Consider the following 18,822-nt stretch of genomic DNA (forward strand, 5'->3'; position numbering starts at 1 on the left):
ACAGGACATTAAAGCATTACTAATACAGGCTAAAACCAGGCTAATCTTGGTTTCTCTTTTACAAAGCCTTCCTCCTCATAAGGAAAAGAGCAAAATGATATATTGCAAAATATGTATTGTGCCAGATATAACTCAGTTAACTGAAAGTAAATTTCTGCACTAACACCCGCTCCCCCGCCCCGTAAAGCTAACATAAGACTAATTTGGTATATATATAATTGTGTGCATATATATGTACAATTAAGTATTGGATGCAGAATAGAAAGGTGGTTTTGCCTCATTTTTCCAGGGAGAGGAGAACCTGAGAGAACTGAAGTGCAGTCCCATGGCTGCAGACCATAGCAATTATGTACCAAGATGTCAAATATAAGTGACAATTCTCAACCAAGACCCTCATTCATAACACTAAAGTATCCGACACAGCACGTGAACTTGTACAAGAGTATTATGGAGCCTCCCCAGGAGATGCCAAAAAACCCAAACAAACCCAAACCAGGTAAAGAGGTGAGTAGTCAAGATTTGCTTTAATTTTAATGACTGCTCTTATGACAATTACTGTAAGAGTCTGCATGTGCAGGTACAACAACAATTCAGTTTCTTGTCCTAGAACAGGCAAGACGTGACAAAGCAAAATGATACGCCTACACTGCACAGCTCAGAACTGTGTAAGACAACCGAATAAGACAACAGACAACCAAACAGCTCACACAAAGAAAAAGCACTCACCTCTCTAAAAATAGCTGATTCCATAAAGCACAAAACTGCTTAACAAAAAAACCCCAAACCCTAAAGTGAAAACAAAGTTGGACTTCAAACATACCTTCTTCTGCAATCCAACACTAGCAGTGTATCCCTTCCATTTTTCTGCAAATACAGCCCAAATAAGCAGATAGTTTAAGATTTATCTAGAAGCAATATTACAACTGAAACGTAACATGGACACAAATTCTTCACAACAAAACTCAATTTTGGCACCGTTCCAAATGCAGAATGGTTTCAGTGTGTGGCACGTTATTCATTGTGATGATATGAGCTTAAAGAAACCTTTAACTGAAGAGCAGCGTGAAAGCATTATGCAGCAAGAAGTCCACCTGAATATCAGCTTAGGTTATGCGAGGGACAGGTCACAGCTTGGACTGTGGGTCTGACAAGTGACCAGACTGATCCGAGAAGCTCAAGCACAGCAACATGTGAACAGTAAACATTGAAGACCCTGAATTGCATATATACAGCTAACAAAGTCCAGTGCCGCCAGCCCTTAAAGGAGATACACATTGTTCCTTACTCTGGCACAGTATTGGAATTTATAAAAAGTACTAGTTATTAACAAGAGAATTTACAGAAATTGTATTTTACATGGCATAATTTCCTCCAAGGACCTTTAGCTGCCCTATATCAAATTAATTGTCAGTTCAGCTGCATTACTCAACTGATCTCCCCGCTTTCTAACTGCCCACGGATACAGCTACACCCTTACCAGCACTGTTTCTAACCTCCCACGTCACATTCTCCTCTCCTTGGACTGAGAGGACAAGGTGGCGAGAGAATTGTGTTGAGAGCGAGAGGCAGATCCATTAGTGCTCCTACTCGCAGGGCTTGTTCTATAAAACACCTTATCATACCCAGAACTTGAAGTTCTTCCAGTACATAACAGTTCTGTTTCTAGATTACAAGCAGCAATAGCCATAGGTCTCATGGCAGAGCTCGTGCTTGGCATGTTGGCTGATTATAGCTCCACATGACTTCTTTCCAAAGTGACAGTACTTTTAATATAAACAATGTTTCAATGAATCCTTAAAGGTTCATCCATCTTTTTGCTATAGTACGCTATTTTTACCCTGTTAAGAAGAAAGGGATTTTTTTTTATTAAGTCTTATTTAAAATTCCCTTGAGTGCCCAGGCTTTACACCTACACTCTGTTAGTGTCTCTTTGGGAAAACAAAAAAAAGGATTTCAGGCTTCTTTCCTGATGGATGCAAATACAGGAGAGAACAGCACCCATTTGTCTCCAAGCCCAGTATTCAACACTAACACCATTCGCTGCTTGTGACTTTTTAGTTTTTTGCCTGGAGGGTATCTGTCTAAATATTAAACTGGGACCTCCTTTAAGAAAACACTTACTTTGAATTGTTCTCTCACAGAAATACTCATGCATATTTATACTCTTGTGGGGGAGCCTTGGCCCCATCAGAATTAACAAGCAAACCCCTAACTGTGGAAACAAAATAGCGAAGTTTAGTGCATTCTGATTCTATTTGTTGTCACTGCATGTTATCATCCATCGCTTCTATTATTTTGAGAAGTATAGCAATAGATCCAAAATAAATTTTCCATGAAAATGTCAGAAATAGACCTAAGACTTTTAATATAAATAAGTATACAAAAAACTTATGTGAATTTTACAGATGAGATGAACAGAAGTATTTTATGGAGTCAGACTATCATTTATTTATGGTGAATTTCTGGCTCCCTTGGAAACAACAGAACCAACTTTTAAATTAGTCCCAAACTCAAAGAACATTGTTTTGTTTAAAGACAAGTATTTTAGGAATACAAAGAAGGCACTTATTCATAACATACAGACATTTAAAAACCTACACAAACTATAATAAACAGCACAAACTTCTGAATAGACGTTAAAGAAGTTACAACAATATGCATATCGTTAGTTTCCCATATGAAAATCATATATAAATTTTTGGTTACTAATAGCTTCATGCTTATTTTCACATTTATTTTACTGAGCATAGTATATTGTAATAATTTGTAAACAGATATATATTTATTTCTCTCTTAGCAGTCATTCAAAAGTTATCTGCACAAAAAAAAAAAGTTAGTTTGGCACCTTTTGGCATAGTGTCCATGTAAACATTTTTCTTCTACACACACAGCCACCATCAAACTTCTGTAGAAAGTGCCCTTTGGCAAATCATTCATACATACATCCACAAAATAAATAAGCAGCTGAGGTGTGGTGAAATTAGTATCTTAGGCTACGAAATCTTGGTTTTCTTAGGCTAAGCATTGGTTGTTTGATGGTAGGTTTGTTATCAAATAGCATTGCTTCATTTTCTGTAGTTGGAAATCTGTTCTGGTAGATTAAAGGGTATTCCTTCTGAAACTAGAAAGCACAAAAACAAAAAATGAAATAAAATATCAGACTCCACCAAAAACTCCAGCTGTGCAGGGCTTGAGCATGAATCACTTTGTGAGGATGCATAACAGCAGGAGGAGCAAGGCTATCAGCATGTAAAGTAACTCTGCCGTGACACTTGACCAAAGCCGTGGCCCTTTGTGCTTATGAGTACACAACTGATAAACAATGAGTCAAACAAATTTTGTCAGGCACTTCATCTTCTGTTGAAATGAGAAAAGCTTCTAATCGCATTTTATTCCCAAGGATTTTTAGCTGCTGTGAGCGGAATAGCGCTGTGAGCAAACACCGTACTGCTCTAACTGCCTGGATCTCCGTTTGCAATGACAGTCTGCAGTTGCTCACCGTGTTGTTCATCAGCTGAGTAACAGCAACGCTGCTTACGGTTTGAACAGCACGACCAGCATTCCACCCCACAAGCAAGGCACGGTAGCTACCCGTGTGAAGCCATGCTGTCCAGCCAGCATTGGCATCTATTCTGTTTATGCTTGGAAAGCTGTCTTTCAAGAATCACAATGATGAATGTTTTACCTAAATGGAAGTTAAGGTTCAGCAGATTTTGAAGGTATTCTCTCAGGAAAGCTTAATACTTAACCAAGGGAGTTAATTTTTCAATTCCTGCAGATATACAGCTAAACAAAAATATCTGGCTTCAGAGACATGTTTTTGACATTTTGCCTGTTTCCTGTGTAAGGCCTCAGGAAGGAATAATGGTACATACACCTATGCATCAGCCACAGCTTTCTGCTGATTGATTCAACCTATAGAAAATGACACCATTTGTAACTTCTGGTGTTGATACAAGCTGGACCTAATCCTCTAGTGCGTGCCATGTATTTGGCTTGCCCAATTCAAAGTATCAAAACTGAATAACTGCTCCAAAGAGTTGTGATTTATCACATCACCAGCTATCCCAACACAAATGGCAAGACTATAACAATATAGCTCTGCAAATTTTAAAAATAAACTTTGCTAACACGTGGCCCTTGCAGTACAAGCTGCTTCTGGACTTTGGTGGGAACTCACCAAAATTTAAGTATGTACTTCAAGTTTTACTATGAGAGGATTTTAGTTTATTTCCTTTCTCCCCACTTCACCTGCTTCAAGTGCTGCTGTGTATCACTTCTTACTGCTTGCTTACTCCAAGTTTTAATTGACTGTAAGTACTCTTCTTTACATGCAGGAAGTTTTAATGAACTTGAACAAAAGTCCAGCCTTTGCTTTTACAGGACCAGAAAGTTTTCACAACACATATGAAAGTCAGTGTTGCAGAAGCTGGGGGAGGGGCACCAAAGAGAAAGAAATGTGCTTGCTCTGAAAAGCTGCTTTTTCAAATTTGAGTCACAAGACTTGCTTAGGAGATTCTAGGACAAGTACAATACTATTCAATTGGTCAGAAATACTTGCCAAAGGTTTTCCAAAAAAGAAAAAACCCTCCAGTATTAAATCCTGCCAGAACTGCTGTATTTTAGCTTTAGTATTAGGCAATATGTTAGTAGGCCATAGAAGCACCAGATAATCTCGAGCAATATACACGTTACAAAACACAAAGCTAAGTCCACAGAAAAGAATGTTTTAGAACTGTGAACAGATAGAGCTTGAGCAAAAAATCACTGCTTTTATCGCCTATTGATTTTAAGCCCATCTATAGCATTTTAACAGTAAACTTGTACAGCCAGTGCACCACAAGAAACCATGCTATAATTCTATCACACATTATGTAATGGAAAGCAGTATCTTAGAATAATTTTATACTGGTTTTAAACCATTATTTGAACACCACTGCTGCCAGACAGTATCAAATGCTGTATTAGACACTATCTTTAAAATCCCTATCAGAGCACACAGTCAAAACACATTAAACAGCTCTCTTCTATAAAACACGCATTTCTCTCTATACAGTTGTGAAATGATTGCTGGAGCTGACTTATTGATATGCCCACCTCTTAAGAGAAGGTAAACCTCCAGGGCGGAATGCAGTGGATATGCAAGGAATCTGTTCCATAATAATTCCCTAAGCAACATAACCTGCAACCTTAGATGTTAGCAACACCAGGGGAGCTTGGTTTGCTGACTCTGAGAAACAACACGGGAGGTGGAGCGGAGTGGAAACACTGCGGCCAGGCTCTGCGATATCATCACAGGGACGGGAACTGGATGGCCCTATGGAACTGATAAACCGCACGGTTGTTATCCTGAGCCAGCCTTGAACCAGCAGTTTTCCATTTTCTGTCGGTCATGTCCTCTGGATGAAATTCGCTCATTATAATCTCATTATAATACCAAAACACACCTCCATCCCAAAGGCTACCCGCCTTCGAGGTGCGACCACTCCTCACTGAGCATGCGCTCTGAATTTCTCTCGCTTATACCTTCAGAAGTAAAGCAAGAAGACTTTACACCAATCATAATAAAGGTATGTATGACTAGAATCACTCAAGCTCCACCTAAAAATAAGAAAATAGTATAAAAATGGCTTTAGAGAGGAGGAGTGCTAGGGAAGACACCATCATAGACAAGTCAGGAGGACATCACTGATTTCTGGGATCAGCTGACAGGCTGAACCTCTCTTCCCTCCCACAGGGACGCCTGTTGGGTGAGATTTGAACCCTTGGTTGTACCGAGTGCTTCCCTGGGAAACTCAGAAATCTCTACAGAGTTTTTCCATAATTTAGCGTGCTTACAGTCGACTGTATTATTATTTGCATGTGCTTTGCAGACAGTGTATTTATCACCGGCATTCCAAAAGAACCTGTACTTCTGTTGCTTCAATAAACTGCACGATTTATTAATCTAGCTGTGAGGGTTCTCACTGAATGCGACCAAGCTCCTTAAGTCTGGCCATGTTAGTTCATTGAACACGACTAGACTGAAAGTACATTGCGCTATTCGTGTATCCATGATTGAGGTAGTTCAATATATTGAACATGACCGGACTTACAGTGTCAAACTGGGCATCACTCAGAATCTAAACCTAGCCACCCCTAGCCCCTCCGATATCTGAGGACAAGCTGGAATGCAGAGGGGTTTATTTTCTGCCAAGCTTCTTTACCCTCTAATGTAACAACATTCTGCTCTTGTTCTGTACCAGGGTCTAGTGACTGAGATCCTTCCTTCAAAAAGGTGTTTTCAGAAGCAGAAGAAATATCCACCAAGTTTCTTACCTGTTTTAACTTTTTCTTTTTGTCTTTTACAGACAGGTTTTTATCTTTGATAATGTTCTCCAAGAGCTCTGTCACTGCAGCTTGAGAGGTAGAAACCTTTTGTTCTTCAAACTCCTGAGGAGTTATTTGTTTGCAGTATGAATATGTTGGCAATATGGCACAAATTTCTTCCTTTGGATATTTGCACTGAAACAAGAGTTGAAAGGTTTGCATATACTCAAATGATTATGTACTACTTCAGTAAGAAGGTACCCAAGAAACATCCAAGCATACTAACTTACAGCGACATCATGAGTCGCAAAACATTATAACGTAGCTAATATCCATGATTGCACCAACCGTTTAATAAAAGTTTACATTCAAAATATAGTGGGTTTATTTGCAGTTTTCCCATCCCACCTTCAGAAGTAACAAATACTTTGCAATTAGCAAATGAACTTAAACTTCTGTCATGCCACCAACCTGAGCCATCTTCACGTATTCTATGTGATCTCGCACTGCAACCTGCAGGTAAGTTGGTACTTTAAATATTTCTTGTTGATGGTCCATTAGAAATGAAACTAATCGTGTGGAAAGCAGCTCATCAAGATCTACTTCTTCTGCACAGCATAGCACGCATCGAGAAAAAGTCTGTATCATCTAGAAGTGTTTAGCAGATCATTAGTACGTGAAGTTGAGGGATTTGCCTTCTTTCCAGTCTACACAAGTGGCACAATGCATCCTCCAATAGCAACTTTCATTGCAATCTCTCTTGCCTGCACCACTGGTCAAGAGAGGGAGAAAACCAATTATAATTTTTTCCTCATCTGAAATAAAGTAGCTTCTTATAACATTAGACTTGTACTTTTTTTGGATTGAACAGTACTTTCAATTAAGAAATACATATTTAAAGAGGTGATAATAAGAAAAAGTCTTCCCCTGTAGAAAAGTGTACATCTTCAATTAGTCATCTTGAGACAAGTGAGGTGATAAAAAAAACCTGCAGAGCCAACCTAACCAAGACCTAATGCACACCAAGATCCAGTTTTAAATAGCTTTAAAAAAACATTTTTACAGCTTTCATATTTCCAGCTTTTAGTAGGCTTATTTTAAATTAGCGTGTGCAGATACTTTGCTGTTTTACCTCATCTTGTTTGACAAAAAATCATTAGTTATTCCAATGAAAGCTTGAACTCAGACCTTGAAAGCTAGTCTTTAAACTCACTAGGCAATCAATTTACTTCTGTGGAACTGTTTTTGTCATAACTTCACACACGCAAGTGTTTAGCCCAAGAAAGGTTTTCTACAGACACTTTGCCAACACCTTTTAAGTTAAATGGCAGTTAGGTGAGAAATCAGACTAAACAATCATTTGCACTCTTTTAAGAAATTATTTCCCTTCTCCTCCCAAACTACACAAAAGCAACACCAATATTTGAAATATATTAGGATGGAGACAAGAAAGCACTTGCTTCAAATCAGGTTTTTGTAAATATTCTGGACATGAAAAATTGCCCGTTAATCACTATTTAATTGCAATGAGCCAAGAACCTCAAGTACGAAATACAGCTAGCATTCTTAGCGTTACTTCAGCAATATTCTTAAAAAAATAGATATAACTGCACTCATCATTCTCTTACCAAAGAACGCGTGCCCATTGCATCATGCAGTCGTGGCATATCAACATTTTCACTGATCCGAGAGATCATACGCATTAGGAGCTGAATCTTTCTACGATTTGGTGGCGGAAGCAACAAACAACATATCTGTAGTGCTTCAACGGCAATTCTTTCTAAATGAGGCTGAAGGAGATCTACAAGTTAATTATAAAGACAGCTGTCATTAAGACTTGAACAAACTTTCAGGATATTTTTATCTCAGTACCAGAAATTTCTTTTTTTTCAATGACAATAATCTATGTTTCATAGAAATCAGCTGTAACATAGTAGATAAAGTTACGTGGCCTTTTTTTGTGTGGTCACGCTCAACTTGCTTCAGTATGATAAACTGCTGGTACAATTAAGAAATTATACTAACATTATTCACAGAAGTATTTCCAGAAAACGTGTTTCAAAGACTGGAAAAAGACATCTCCTTCAACAGGCAGGTCTGTGCAAATGCCCTGCCTCACTCTTAAACAGTGTCTAGGTCAGAATTACTTATGACTTACCTGAACAGAAAGGTGAATTACTGACACATCAAGTTTAAGACTCCAAAGATACTACATGCTACTATTTGTTAGCAGAGGTAGGAAAGACTGCCTTTAGACAGGGCAATGTAGCAACCAGAATTTTTTTTTTTTTTTTTTTAAAAACCCACAGGTGATGTTATATGCATATCAAAAAACCTAGCAACAGTGCCAAAGATTAAGGAAGCAGAGATTAGTTAGACAACGCAATAAGCCGATACAACATGCTTCAGAAAGCCATCTTACTTTGCGTGCCAGTCAACATATAAGAAGAGTGAGTGAAAGAGTATTCTGAGAGTTCTGTGGTACTTTTACAGAGTCTTTTTTTGACGGTGGTATCAGAAACCTCAGTCCTGACGTCCACTGAAGAAGCCACACCAGAAGTATTTGGTTTTCCTTGCCCACAAAGTTGAGACCTTGGCTTTACTGTGATTTCAGCAACTGGTACATTAATGCTAGCGCAACTTTTGGAGTCCCTCTTGCCAAGTAAACTCAGAGACCTGCATATTTGCTTCGATCCGTGATTTTCATTAAATAGCTCTTTATTCTGAAGAGTTGAGGCAGACACTCTCTTGATACCATGGGTTTGTTTTTGACATGTGTTATCAAAACCAAGCCCCAATACAGAATTAGCTTTATGTTCATACGGTAGTGACTGTTTTCCATTTCTTGTGCCCAGGATGGTGTTCACATCACTTTGCCTGAGGGAATCAGCTTCTCCTTTATTACATACACTTGAAGTAGCATCTCCAATTCTTTCCAAAGAGTAACATCTTGTCCTAAATGTTCGAGGTGGATCTTGTTCATTCCTGAAACCTGAAAGATTTTGACAACTTCCTCCTATTAGATTATCAGCACTACCTTGTTTACATGTCAGTTTATATTGCTGCAATTTCTTTGCACATTGTTTTTCAATAGCTAGCTCTTCTGAAAAAGACTTCCTGGAAGCTTCATAGTCTTTCTTTTTTTTGTCAGGCTCTTTGCGAAGCAGGCTTAGAAGAAGACACTCAGTTGACTTGAAAGAGTTCAAGTGAAGAGTTTTTGAAGGTTGTGGGTCACATTTCTCATCTCGGACAGAATGTTTTCCACTGCATATATCTGGAATTGTGATGTAGCCACACATAACTATCAGAAAATGAAATATAAGTTAAGATGCAAGTGGTATGAAAATGAACAAGCTCAGAAAGAAAGTTGCTAACTGAGCAGAGAAGACAACAAATATAAAGACACTAATTTATAGTTGACTCAGTTAGTAAAACCTAAGAAAAATTTAGCTCAGTCCAAAAGCAATCTAACAAGATAACTGCAACCAACAGGCAAGAATAAAGTTAACACTGCAATAGTGAGGAACAGGCAGAACAAGCACATATTTTTAAATTATGGTTATTGCATATTTAGAACGTTAGCTCAGACAGCAATTTATATAGGATATTATGAGACAGAGCTGCATTTCAGTTAATATTGTAATACAGAATTATAGGATTGATGATCTTCCTCAAGTTCAAGCTGCCATACAGATTAGGGGGTCAAGGTCTGCTGTGAATTACAGATTTGTTCCCCAGTTGATATAAACTTATAGCTTGCACTGATTATTTCGAAATTCATACATACCTAAAATATTAACAAAAAGTTCATAGTATTCAAAAGTAAGTAATGGTTCAGGGAGATTGAGAAAGTAATCAGCAACCGTTCTGAATACATCCCGTTCAAACCCACTGTAAGTTGGTTGGCTCATGTCATTATTTCTAGGCCCTAAAAAGAGGTGAAGAAAGAAAGTTCACAAAAGTATTTACTCTCACAACTCCATTATTAAAAAAAAAATAATTAAAAAGTGAACATAAGTTTGTTCTTGTAGGAATGACTGTTTTACAAGAAAAGAATCATGCCAGCAATATACAAATATTTAGTTTAGTTCAGCGCTATACCACTTGTAAGCAAAACCAGCATAAGATATTCTATATAGCCACTGAGGAGTTGTGCTCAGTTTCAACATGCTGTTCCACACCAAGAAAATAAATGAAAACTCATTTATACCCGTTATAGGTTCCTCAGCAAGATAATCACAAACTTCCAAACTACAGTAATCTCAGTTCTCCCACAGGGAGCTCTAGCTTCCAGATCAAGGAGCTCATGCTATGACCAACTTGGAAGAGTGTGCTGAGAAGCCCGCCAATGTATATACATGTTGCTTTACGCATAGGCCAAACAGAGCTGGTCAGCATCTTCTCCCTTTGTGGGGACCTCCTCTTTTCAACTCCTCTATTCAAACGGTTCACCAAGAGAAAGTTTTGTTCACCACTACTCCCATGGTGGATCTTCTCTTCAGAATTGGACAGATAAACAATCCAATAATCCAGGAGATCTGGTTAATAAACCTTGACCGTGTTGCTACAGACAAGAAAGAGAATGAATGAAAGGGGTCCTGGTATGAATAAAATTTGACATTGTATAGATCTTTTAACCCTAACGTTATCGTACTCCACTGAACTCCTACAAATGAAATAAGCTACCTTAAAAAGCCAATTTTAATGAATTAGGAGATGGCAGTTTTAATTACACATGGAACCAAGGAAAATTTAACTTTTGATATGATCAAACTTTATAATCATAATCACATTACTACACTAAAATATATATATAGTAGAACAGTATTCCCCCTGCCAGTATACATATTTTTAGTTTTCACTGCGCAAAGTAACTACTGCCTTAATCATTTGGTTACAGTACAGCTAGCAGATGCAGAGATAAAATCTCCACTTGAACTAATCCACTCAAATTAGAAATTGAGAATTCAAAAAAACCCAGAAAGGTTGCCTGCAGTTTTCATCTCATGAATACAAAGACCTATCAGTTCTAAATACAGGACTGATGTGGGAATTAAGGTATTGAAATATTCAAAGACCAGTGCTCAGCTATATTTTCCACTTTGATTTAAATCCACTCACCAAGCTCTTCCCTGTCCTGCTTTACCTAACAGTGCTCTTCAGGTAAGAGGCTCTATATATTTGGGAATGCAGCTGAAGAAAAAGTGTCATGTTGAAGAGAAAAAAAAAAAAAGGGGTGTGTGTGTCATTTTCACAAGTGCATATGCTGCAAACTGAACTTCTGAAACCACACTAACCCTGCATGGACCCCTACCACAGTTCCACTGAGCAGCTAGAGATATATGCTGATGTATAAACAACATCCAACCACGTTATAGCTACTGTAGCTTTGAGGGGAACCAATGAAGGAGATTGCCAGGAATCGGGGCAAGACTTAAACAGCAGGGCAAGCACACATATAAAAAGAGCTCATCATCTGTGATTTCATTTGAGGCACTCATCTAACTCTAGCATGCCCTGTTAGCCATTTAAAGAGGCAGGGTTTTTTTCGGGGGGGGGGGGGGAGGGGGGGGGAAGGTCAGTCTAATTGTCCTCTGCTTCTCCAGAATCTTTTCAAAGCCTGCTTCATAGAGATGCAAAGCTTACAAATTGTGATCTGTATGTGTTTGTAACACAATTTCAAACACATCTAACAAAGGAAGCCTCAAAGGCAGTTAGATTCTGTGAAGCTGCATAAAAATCAATGGCACTGTAAAGGAAAAAGGCAATTAGTACCACACAGGTCTGCTACAGCACATGCTGAAGAACAAAACCACTCCTTTATTAGCAAGAGAATCCACATCAGACTGAGCCATTAAAAACTGAACTTCATAGGTTCACTGAGAAGTACTCCCCCACTCCCTCCATGTGTGAAAACCTGTGTTAATTGTATTACTCCACAGTAAATACATTCCCAGTAATTCCAAGGCAGCTGCTCAAGTACACATAACACTGATGCCTTAGGTAACTGATGCTTCTTTTCTGAAGTTTAAGATTTAACATCACGCCTTACTAAATTTTACATTTAAGCAGATACACAAAGAAAACAAAACAGAGAAGCACTAGGCTTTCTGTAAGTTATAACCACTTTCAGTTTCGCTGCTTGATATTTCATACATTAATACCAAAACAAGGGAGGCATGCAGACTGACTCTCCATCTGCAAACAATGAAAGTTCAGTTCCGTCACACAGCACATTTAACAGCTAAAATGTCTGACTTTAAAAATCCATCTCATCTGCCACACAGTGATTGGTAAGGCATTGAAGGCCTTCATTTTCCACAGCTGAACTATAAAGGTATCTTACTGGGTTTTAAGCATAAGCTTTTTCTAAAGACAGTTTAAGAAAAAGGTGGGGAAGCAGATAAGGAAGTACCAGAGGAGCTATACTCCAAGTCCAGGATCCAAGGACAAGTGAGTGGAACTCTTCCTTCTGTTCTCATGACAAATTTAGTAATAAAGCTGACTACAAGAGCATGCTTTTGTCTCAAATCCTTTGCAAAATTTTGTTTGATTTCTTTTAAGACAACTGGTTTTCTGTGAATTGGCCTCCCCAGTTTAATATGAGATGCAGGAACTGTTTTAGTCCAGCTCAAAGCCAGTAACTGGAAAAGGAAAGGCCCTTTACTTCTGAAAACCTGCATTAGAAGAAACCACACAGGTTTTGCCCAACCACTCAAGTTTTCTCCCTGCCTGACTCTTTGTTAATAGGAATTATTTGTGTAAAAAACAGTCCTTAACTTTTTCATGGCCTCAGACAGCATGCTTCCACTGAAAGCTTAGAGTTTAATTAATTCTCCTGTACATTTCATGGATTAAGGAACACCGAAACCCCTCTTCTTCCACTAATTTAATCTGTTCACATTGCCAAAAATTCATATGCAGAGTCAGACAATGCAACCTAAAAGCAGGATAACTAGCTAGACTGGTAAAGGACTGATATCTTGATTGCCTGAAATATAACATATTTAACATGCATTAACTCTTTTAGGTTACATTTCTGTGCAATAATTTGCCATGCATTGCTTTCATCCCTTCTCAACAGATCAAGGCACTTAGATTATTTGGATTTCCAAAATGAAACATCACAATTGACATTAACACGCAAGTATATTTCACTTTCACCTCAAAATAGGTTTCTGGAACTTGAAAGCTATTCAGTGACTTACAGTATGCGAGGCATTTCATAGCTGACAACACCCAGTGAGGGAGGTCTTCTAAAACAAACAAACAAGTACAGTATTTATACATAAATTTATACATAAAAAGACTTAACTAATACAAATAATGGCACACATGTAATAAATATAAAAGATCAAATTTAAAACCAATTTAAAATATTGCTACACACGTGTAATCTAAGTGTGAATGCAATACACTTACAAAACCTTCTAGACAAACATACTGAACTGTACTCTAGTTTGGAAAAAAAGTGTAAAAGACCATGAAACATATTACTTTAAATATAATTTACTGTTTGTTACAATGCACCATACAGAATCTTTAAGCAAAAACAGAAAAAACAAACAAAATCTTACCTGATTTGTTCTGCAAAATAACAACACCATGTTTGCTTGTGTTAGTCATATTGTATATGACATACTCAGGAACTATCTGTGTTGGCTGCAAGACTTCTTCCAAAGATGGGATGCCTAAAATGGTTTGCAAACTGTGGGGAGGAAAAGAGCAGATGTTGTCTAAAAGGTTTGCTAGTAATGAATGAAAACAAGTTCTTTCTGTACTACTCAAACACCAGTTACTTGATAAACTAGTTTGCTGTTTAATAAATTCACACTTCCAGAAGGACAATTTGAGGACACACTTTTTCCTGGGACAAACACCAAAAACCATTAAGAACAAGCATCTATGATACTTGAAATATACTTCAACACAAGCAACAATAAATTTCAATAAGTTTCTTAAATACAACAATCCAATGTTAATAAATACATGAGAAAGCATATGTAAACAATAGTTAGTAAAAAACATTAAACCTGAAACATAATTTTAAAATTTGCAAGCCAAAAGCTTGATTGGGCCATTACATGCCCAAAGCACATATACAAGAAGGTACTTTTTACAATTTATTACTTACTGTATTAGAATTATATTTCTCCAAGTTTCTTGCACATATTCGTGGCTTATTTCCTTCCTATGCAGAATGTCTTCCTTGTTTTCCTCTATTATATCTGGGTTTGTATTTTCTAAGTTTTCCTGAAAATGAGTGGTTTCTACCATAAGATAAACAAGCCTCTTAAGATAATTCAAAATTAAGTAAAAATTGTTCTCAAAAGTCTAGGGCATTCTGCAGAATATTAAATTCTAAAACATGATCGAGGGAGTAACCTTAACAGTCTCAGCACTGAAATGTAAGCATTCCCAACTAAAAGCAAAAAAAAAGACACTATGAAAAGACCTAATCAACTCGGAAGTCAGCAATTTAAAAGATAGAAACACATCAAATCCAAATGTATTTGTAGGCGAAGTATTCTCCTTTAGGATCACAATCTAAATTCAGAAAGTACACACACACCCCCAAATCTCAAAGAATAAAGGGCTAAACACTCACATTGAATCTTTTTCAAAAAGTAAGCAGAACAGTTAAATAATTTGTGCCTTTTACTTGTCCTAAATGAAAAAAAACATATTAAGTTTCAACAGGAACATATTGTCCCAATAATTTCTAGAACTCCACCTTCCAGTCCTCCTAATATTTTAAAATACTGTAGCAGGCATAACTCTGCACTGAAGGAGACAAAACAAACAAAACAATCCAAAAGAAACCAAAAACACCTCCCATACTGATGACACAAGATGCTCAATTGCTTACACATATATATACAATTAAAACTCTGTGTAATCCCAGATCATATTGATGCAAAATTAGCCCTATACTACAATGGATGGGGGGTCAAATGACCTTTCTTTCTGCTTAGGTAACATGGCTGCATCGATAACACTTTACCGACACTCCTACCCTAATTTCCCTTCCCAACAAACCTATTGCCAATACAAAGATTAGAAAACAGCTTCTTACAGGTTTAAGAGCATACTTAATTTCTCCTGTCAAATGCATAATCCTTTTCACTTGCTGACAGAGTTTCAAAAATGCCGCATTACAGTTTTGCTTGAATATTTATAGGCCATTTAGCAAAATTTCTTTTTGTACAGGCAAGAAGAGAAACAGCACATGTCACCAAGACACTTCATTATAAAATATAACTGCATCTTTCTATAATACCAATATAAATGTTCTATTTCACTATCTAGAAGAACCTACCAATACATTTTTTCAGCTAGAAGGGAAGATGACACAAGAGGACAGTTTCACTAAAAGACAATTGCTTCTGGGTGTTTGCTTTTTTCAAGAATAAAGAAATTACACAGCAACTACAATTATGTAAGAAAGGTAAGTTATTACCAGAGACTGTAGGAACTCATGTTTTTTAAAAGTTCTCCTGGATAAATGCGGCAGTTTAAAAAGTCTTTCTTTGTCTCTAGAGAAGTTTTCCAAGTTCTCTTTTGGTGGACATGAACTTGGTAGAGGTTTAACTGGAGATGTTGAAGGAAATCTGTAAGGAATAGGAGAGATGTTAAATACATCTAGAATAGATTAAAAATATAAGAAGTCACTTAACGAAAACCATACCCTATCAGTGTAATTCCCTAAGAGTGAGAAAAGATTCAGGAAAGTAAAAAGAAAAGATGGTGAAATTTTCTCTTCAGAACACTGTTTAACATTTTCATACTATAAATTAGCTTTGGGCTACTTTTCTTGATTCCAGAGTCAAGTTGAAGATACTCAAATATTTATACAGCACTGAGAGCAGAATTTGAGAAGTGAGGGCCATTAATACCTCTAATTTAATGACTTAGGAAAGACTGTTTCCCACTTGGACTTTCTGTAAAACGTACAAGAGAAGTAAACACAGGACTGGTAGCACAGCATGCAGCTGCTACAGTAAATTCCCCTTGGCTCCCCTCCAAAGCACTTGAGTGTAGCATGCATGCCACTGAAAAACTTGGCTAGACAAAAGCATGGAAACAGCCCTCAGCATACAGGATATATGGTTGATACTGAAAGTCGGAGTAAAGTAAAACAGTGAGTGGAGTAAAATGGTGCTAATAATTGATTTTTGGCCCAACTGCTCAACTCAAAGCAAGATATTTTTGAGAATCTGAGCACTCAGATTTTTAAATACAGTTCTCAACCTGAAGAGCTCTTTTAACTGGTCTTCACTGCAGTACCTGTACAGCGCACCATTGTCTTCTAAGTTTTCAGATCCCCATCTCCCTTTTATATCTTCAATTACATGATTCTTGAGAAACTTTCTTAATAACTGAACAGTCTGCTGCCTAGTAACTTCAGGACCAAAGTTACTGTTATTCCTTAATACTTCATGGAGCCATTCTACAGCTTCTGACGCAGTAAAACAGCTTCCATGTTTTTTGAAATGTTGCCTGTGTTTCCTTAATGGCATGCCGGCTCGGAAATACCTTGTAATTTCATTCCACTGCATGGGAAACAAAACAGCAAAGAGTGTGAGATTAAAGCCTGAAGTTGATCATTTTAAGTATCAATTAAAGCAATATTATATTAATAAGCATATAAATGAAGACACAACATTAATACTAACAAAGATTGATAGTTACACTAAATAATGTAGTAGTAGTATTAATATAGAAACATTAAAGTTCAGATTAAAGAACACGTAGACATTTCACTTGGGTTTTTATCTCATTCTTCTGTAACCGAAAACAAGGTTAGAGTTTCACAAACATAACGAGTTTTATTGACCTGGTCCACACATGCCCAGCATTTACATCAACTGCGTCTCCTGAGGCACTGTCAAACCACAACCTTCAAATTTGGAGCAGCGCTCAGACGTGAGTTGAATCCAGCTGTCAGAGTACATAAACACCAGTTTTAAAGTATTTTCCTCCTTCCCTATTTACTCGCACAAAATGAGGTGACACGCTATAATTAGCGGGCTCCTCTTCCTAAGCTGTCACCCCATTTTCAAGGCGCAAGGCAGTGCCACCGCCGCAGGCCCTAACCAGGGAGGGTCTCGGGGTCCCTTACGTTGGGTGACAGCGGTTAATGTTAATTTGTGCCTTACCCGTGAGGCGGAGGCCCGGGCTGACGGGAGGCCCGGGCCCCGCGGCAGCAACCCCCTTTCCTCCTCCTCCCACCCCACAAACCCGCACGGAGCGCAGCCCGTAAAACCCAGAGCCCACGGCCAGGCCGCCCCGGCCAGCTCCGCACCCCCAAGCCCGCCGATCCTCACCAGCTTGGTGGCGCGGTAGGGCCCCGGGGCGGCCGGCCGGCCCTCCATCTCGTCCCTGGCGCAGCCCGCCCGCCCTCCGGCCGGCCGCCCTGCTCCGCGCAGCCCAACGGCCGCCGCCGTTTGAATCCGCTGCGCGAGCCGCCCGCGGAAGCGGATTGGGCGAGCTCGGGGTGGGGGGGGGGCACGTGCCGCCTGGCGTGACGCAGGCGTTGGCGGCCTGAGGGGAAGCGGCGGCCGCCGCCTCAGGCAAGGCGGGAGGAGGGTGCTGCCTCGTAGGTCCTGCGCCCTCCGAATAGGAATATTAGTGTCGCCCAGGCGGCCGCAGAGGTAGTGTGGCATTCGTCAAGCCCTTAATTCACTGTTTTCTCCCTGTGACATCGACTGAGCTAAGCTGTCCCTCAGTGTCGCAGCCTGCGTGGGAGTTGCTCAGGCGGTGGCTGTACCCCTCAGCCGAGGGCCGAGATTCCCGCCTTGTGTGCCAGTACAGAGTGTGGTAGAAGCCACGTACAGGCACGTGAAACAGCCACAGGTCAGTCCTGAAGAGAGGCGTAAAAGCTTGCATCTTCTCAGAAGCTCACCTTGGTCATTTGTTAAGATGAGGGAAAAAAAGCCAACTCGTGTTACGCGACTTAACTCGGTTTTCAGAGCGTTTTCACAGACAACGCTTCAAGAGGCAGGTGTGGTTTACGTGTTTCTTAGGTCCTGTGAGACTAGCACATAGCTTACACAGAACTGCCTGAACACAGACGCTAACGGCTTTCAGAAGAAAGCACATTCTTTCATCTACCCTGGCTCATCCTGTCAATTTCCTACAGATACAGTATACTAGAGAGCAGCCCCCCCCCCGCCCCCAAAACCCCAACCCCAAAACCACCAACAAAAACTAACCCCAACAACCATTGCTATAGCATAGCATTTGCAGGTTTGGGGGTTTTGCCATTTTTTTTAAAGCATACTCTTTCTCAGGGCCTGTAGACCAAATATACTTACAGCTTGGGAGCTGTAAATACCTCATGAGTGTTTTATCTCATCTTGATATAGCCATCTATTGCTCAGACATTTGGGCTCATCACTTAAACTTCTTTTATAGTCCATAAAGGCACACAAATACCTCAGACACTTTTATAAGAAGGGATAAAAACATCACTGCTGTGAGAAAACACACCAGCATAACAAGCAGATTGAA

At 39.0% G+C, this 18,822-nt stretch overlaps 1 protein-coding gene across 5 annotated transcripts; it reads right to left on the reverse strand.

Moving 5' to 3' along the window:
• Positions 1–521: 521 nt before the first annotated feature.
• Positions 522–17,741, reverse strand: DEPDC1 (DEP domain containing 1). 5 transcript variants are annotated; one of them, XM_052801979.1, is made up of 12 exons: positions 17,637–17,741; positions 16,597–16,862; positions 15,770–15,920; positions 14,444–14,562; positions 13,887–14,017; positions 13,518–13,565; positions 10,097–10,237; positions 8,732–9,583; positions 7,938–8,110; positions 6,781–6,957; positions 6,319–6,504; positions 522–3,121 (listed from the first exon to the last, which is right to left on the reverse strand). In XM_052801979.1, the coding sequence occupies exons 1-12, from the start codon at positions 17,682–17,684 to the stop codon at positions 2,981–2,983; spliced, it is 2,433 nt and encodes an 810-aa protein (XP_052657939.1). In that variant the 5' UTR covers positions 17,685–17,741; the 3' UTR covers positions 522–2,980. The 5 variants fall into 5 exon arrangements, with proteins under 5 accessions (XP_052657939.1, XP_052657937.1, XP_052657942.1 ...); XM_052801977.1 differs by having other exon boundaries at positions 8,732–9,610; XM_052801981.1 differs by lacking the exon at positions 8,732–9,583 and having other exon boundaries at positions 523–3,121.
• Between the last annotated feature and the right edge of the window lie 1,081 nt (positions 17,742–18,822).

This window comes from Harpia harpyja, chromosome 11 (assembly GCF_026419915.1).
Source record: "Harpia harpyja isolate bHarHar1 chromosome 11, bHarHar1 primary haplotype, whole genome shotgun sequence".
NCBI lineage: Eukaryota > Metazoa > Chordata > Aves > Accipitriformes > Accipitridae > Harpia > Harpia harpyja.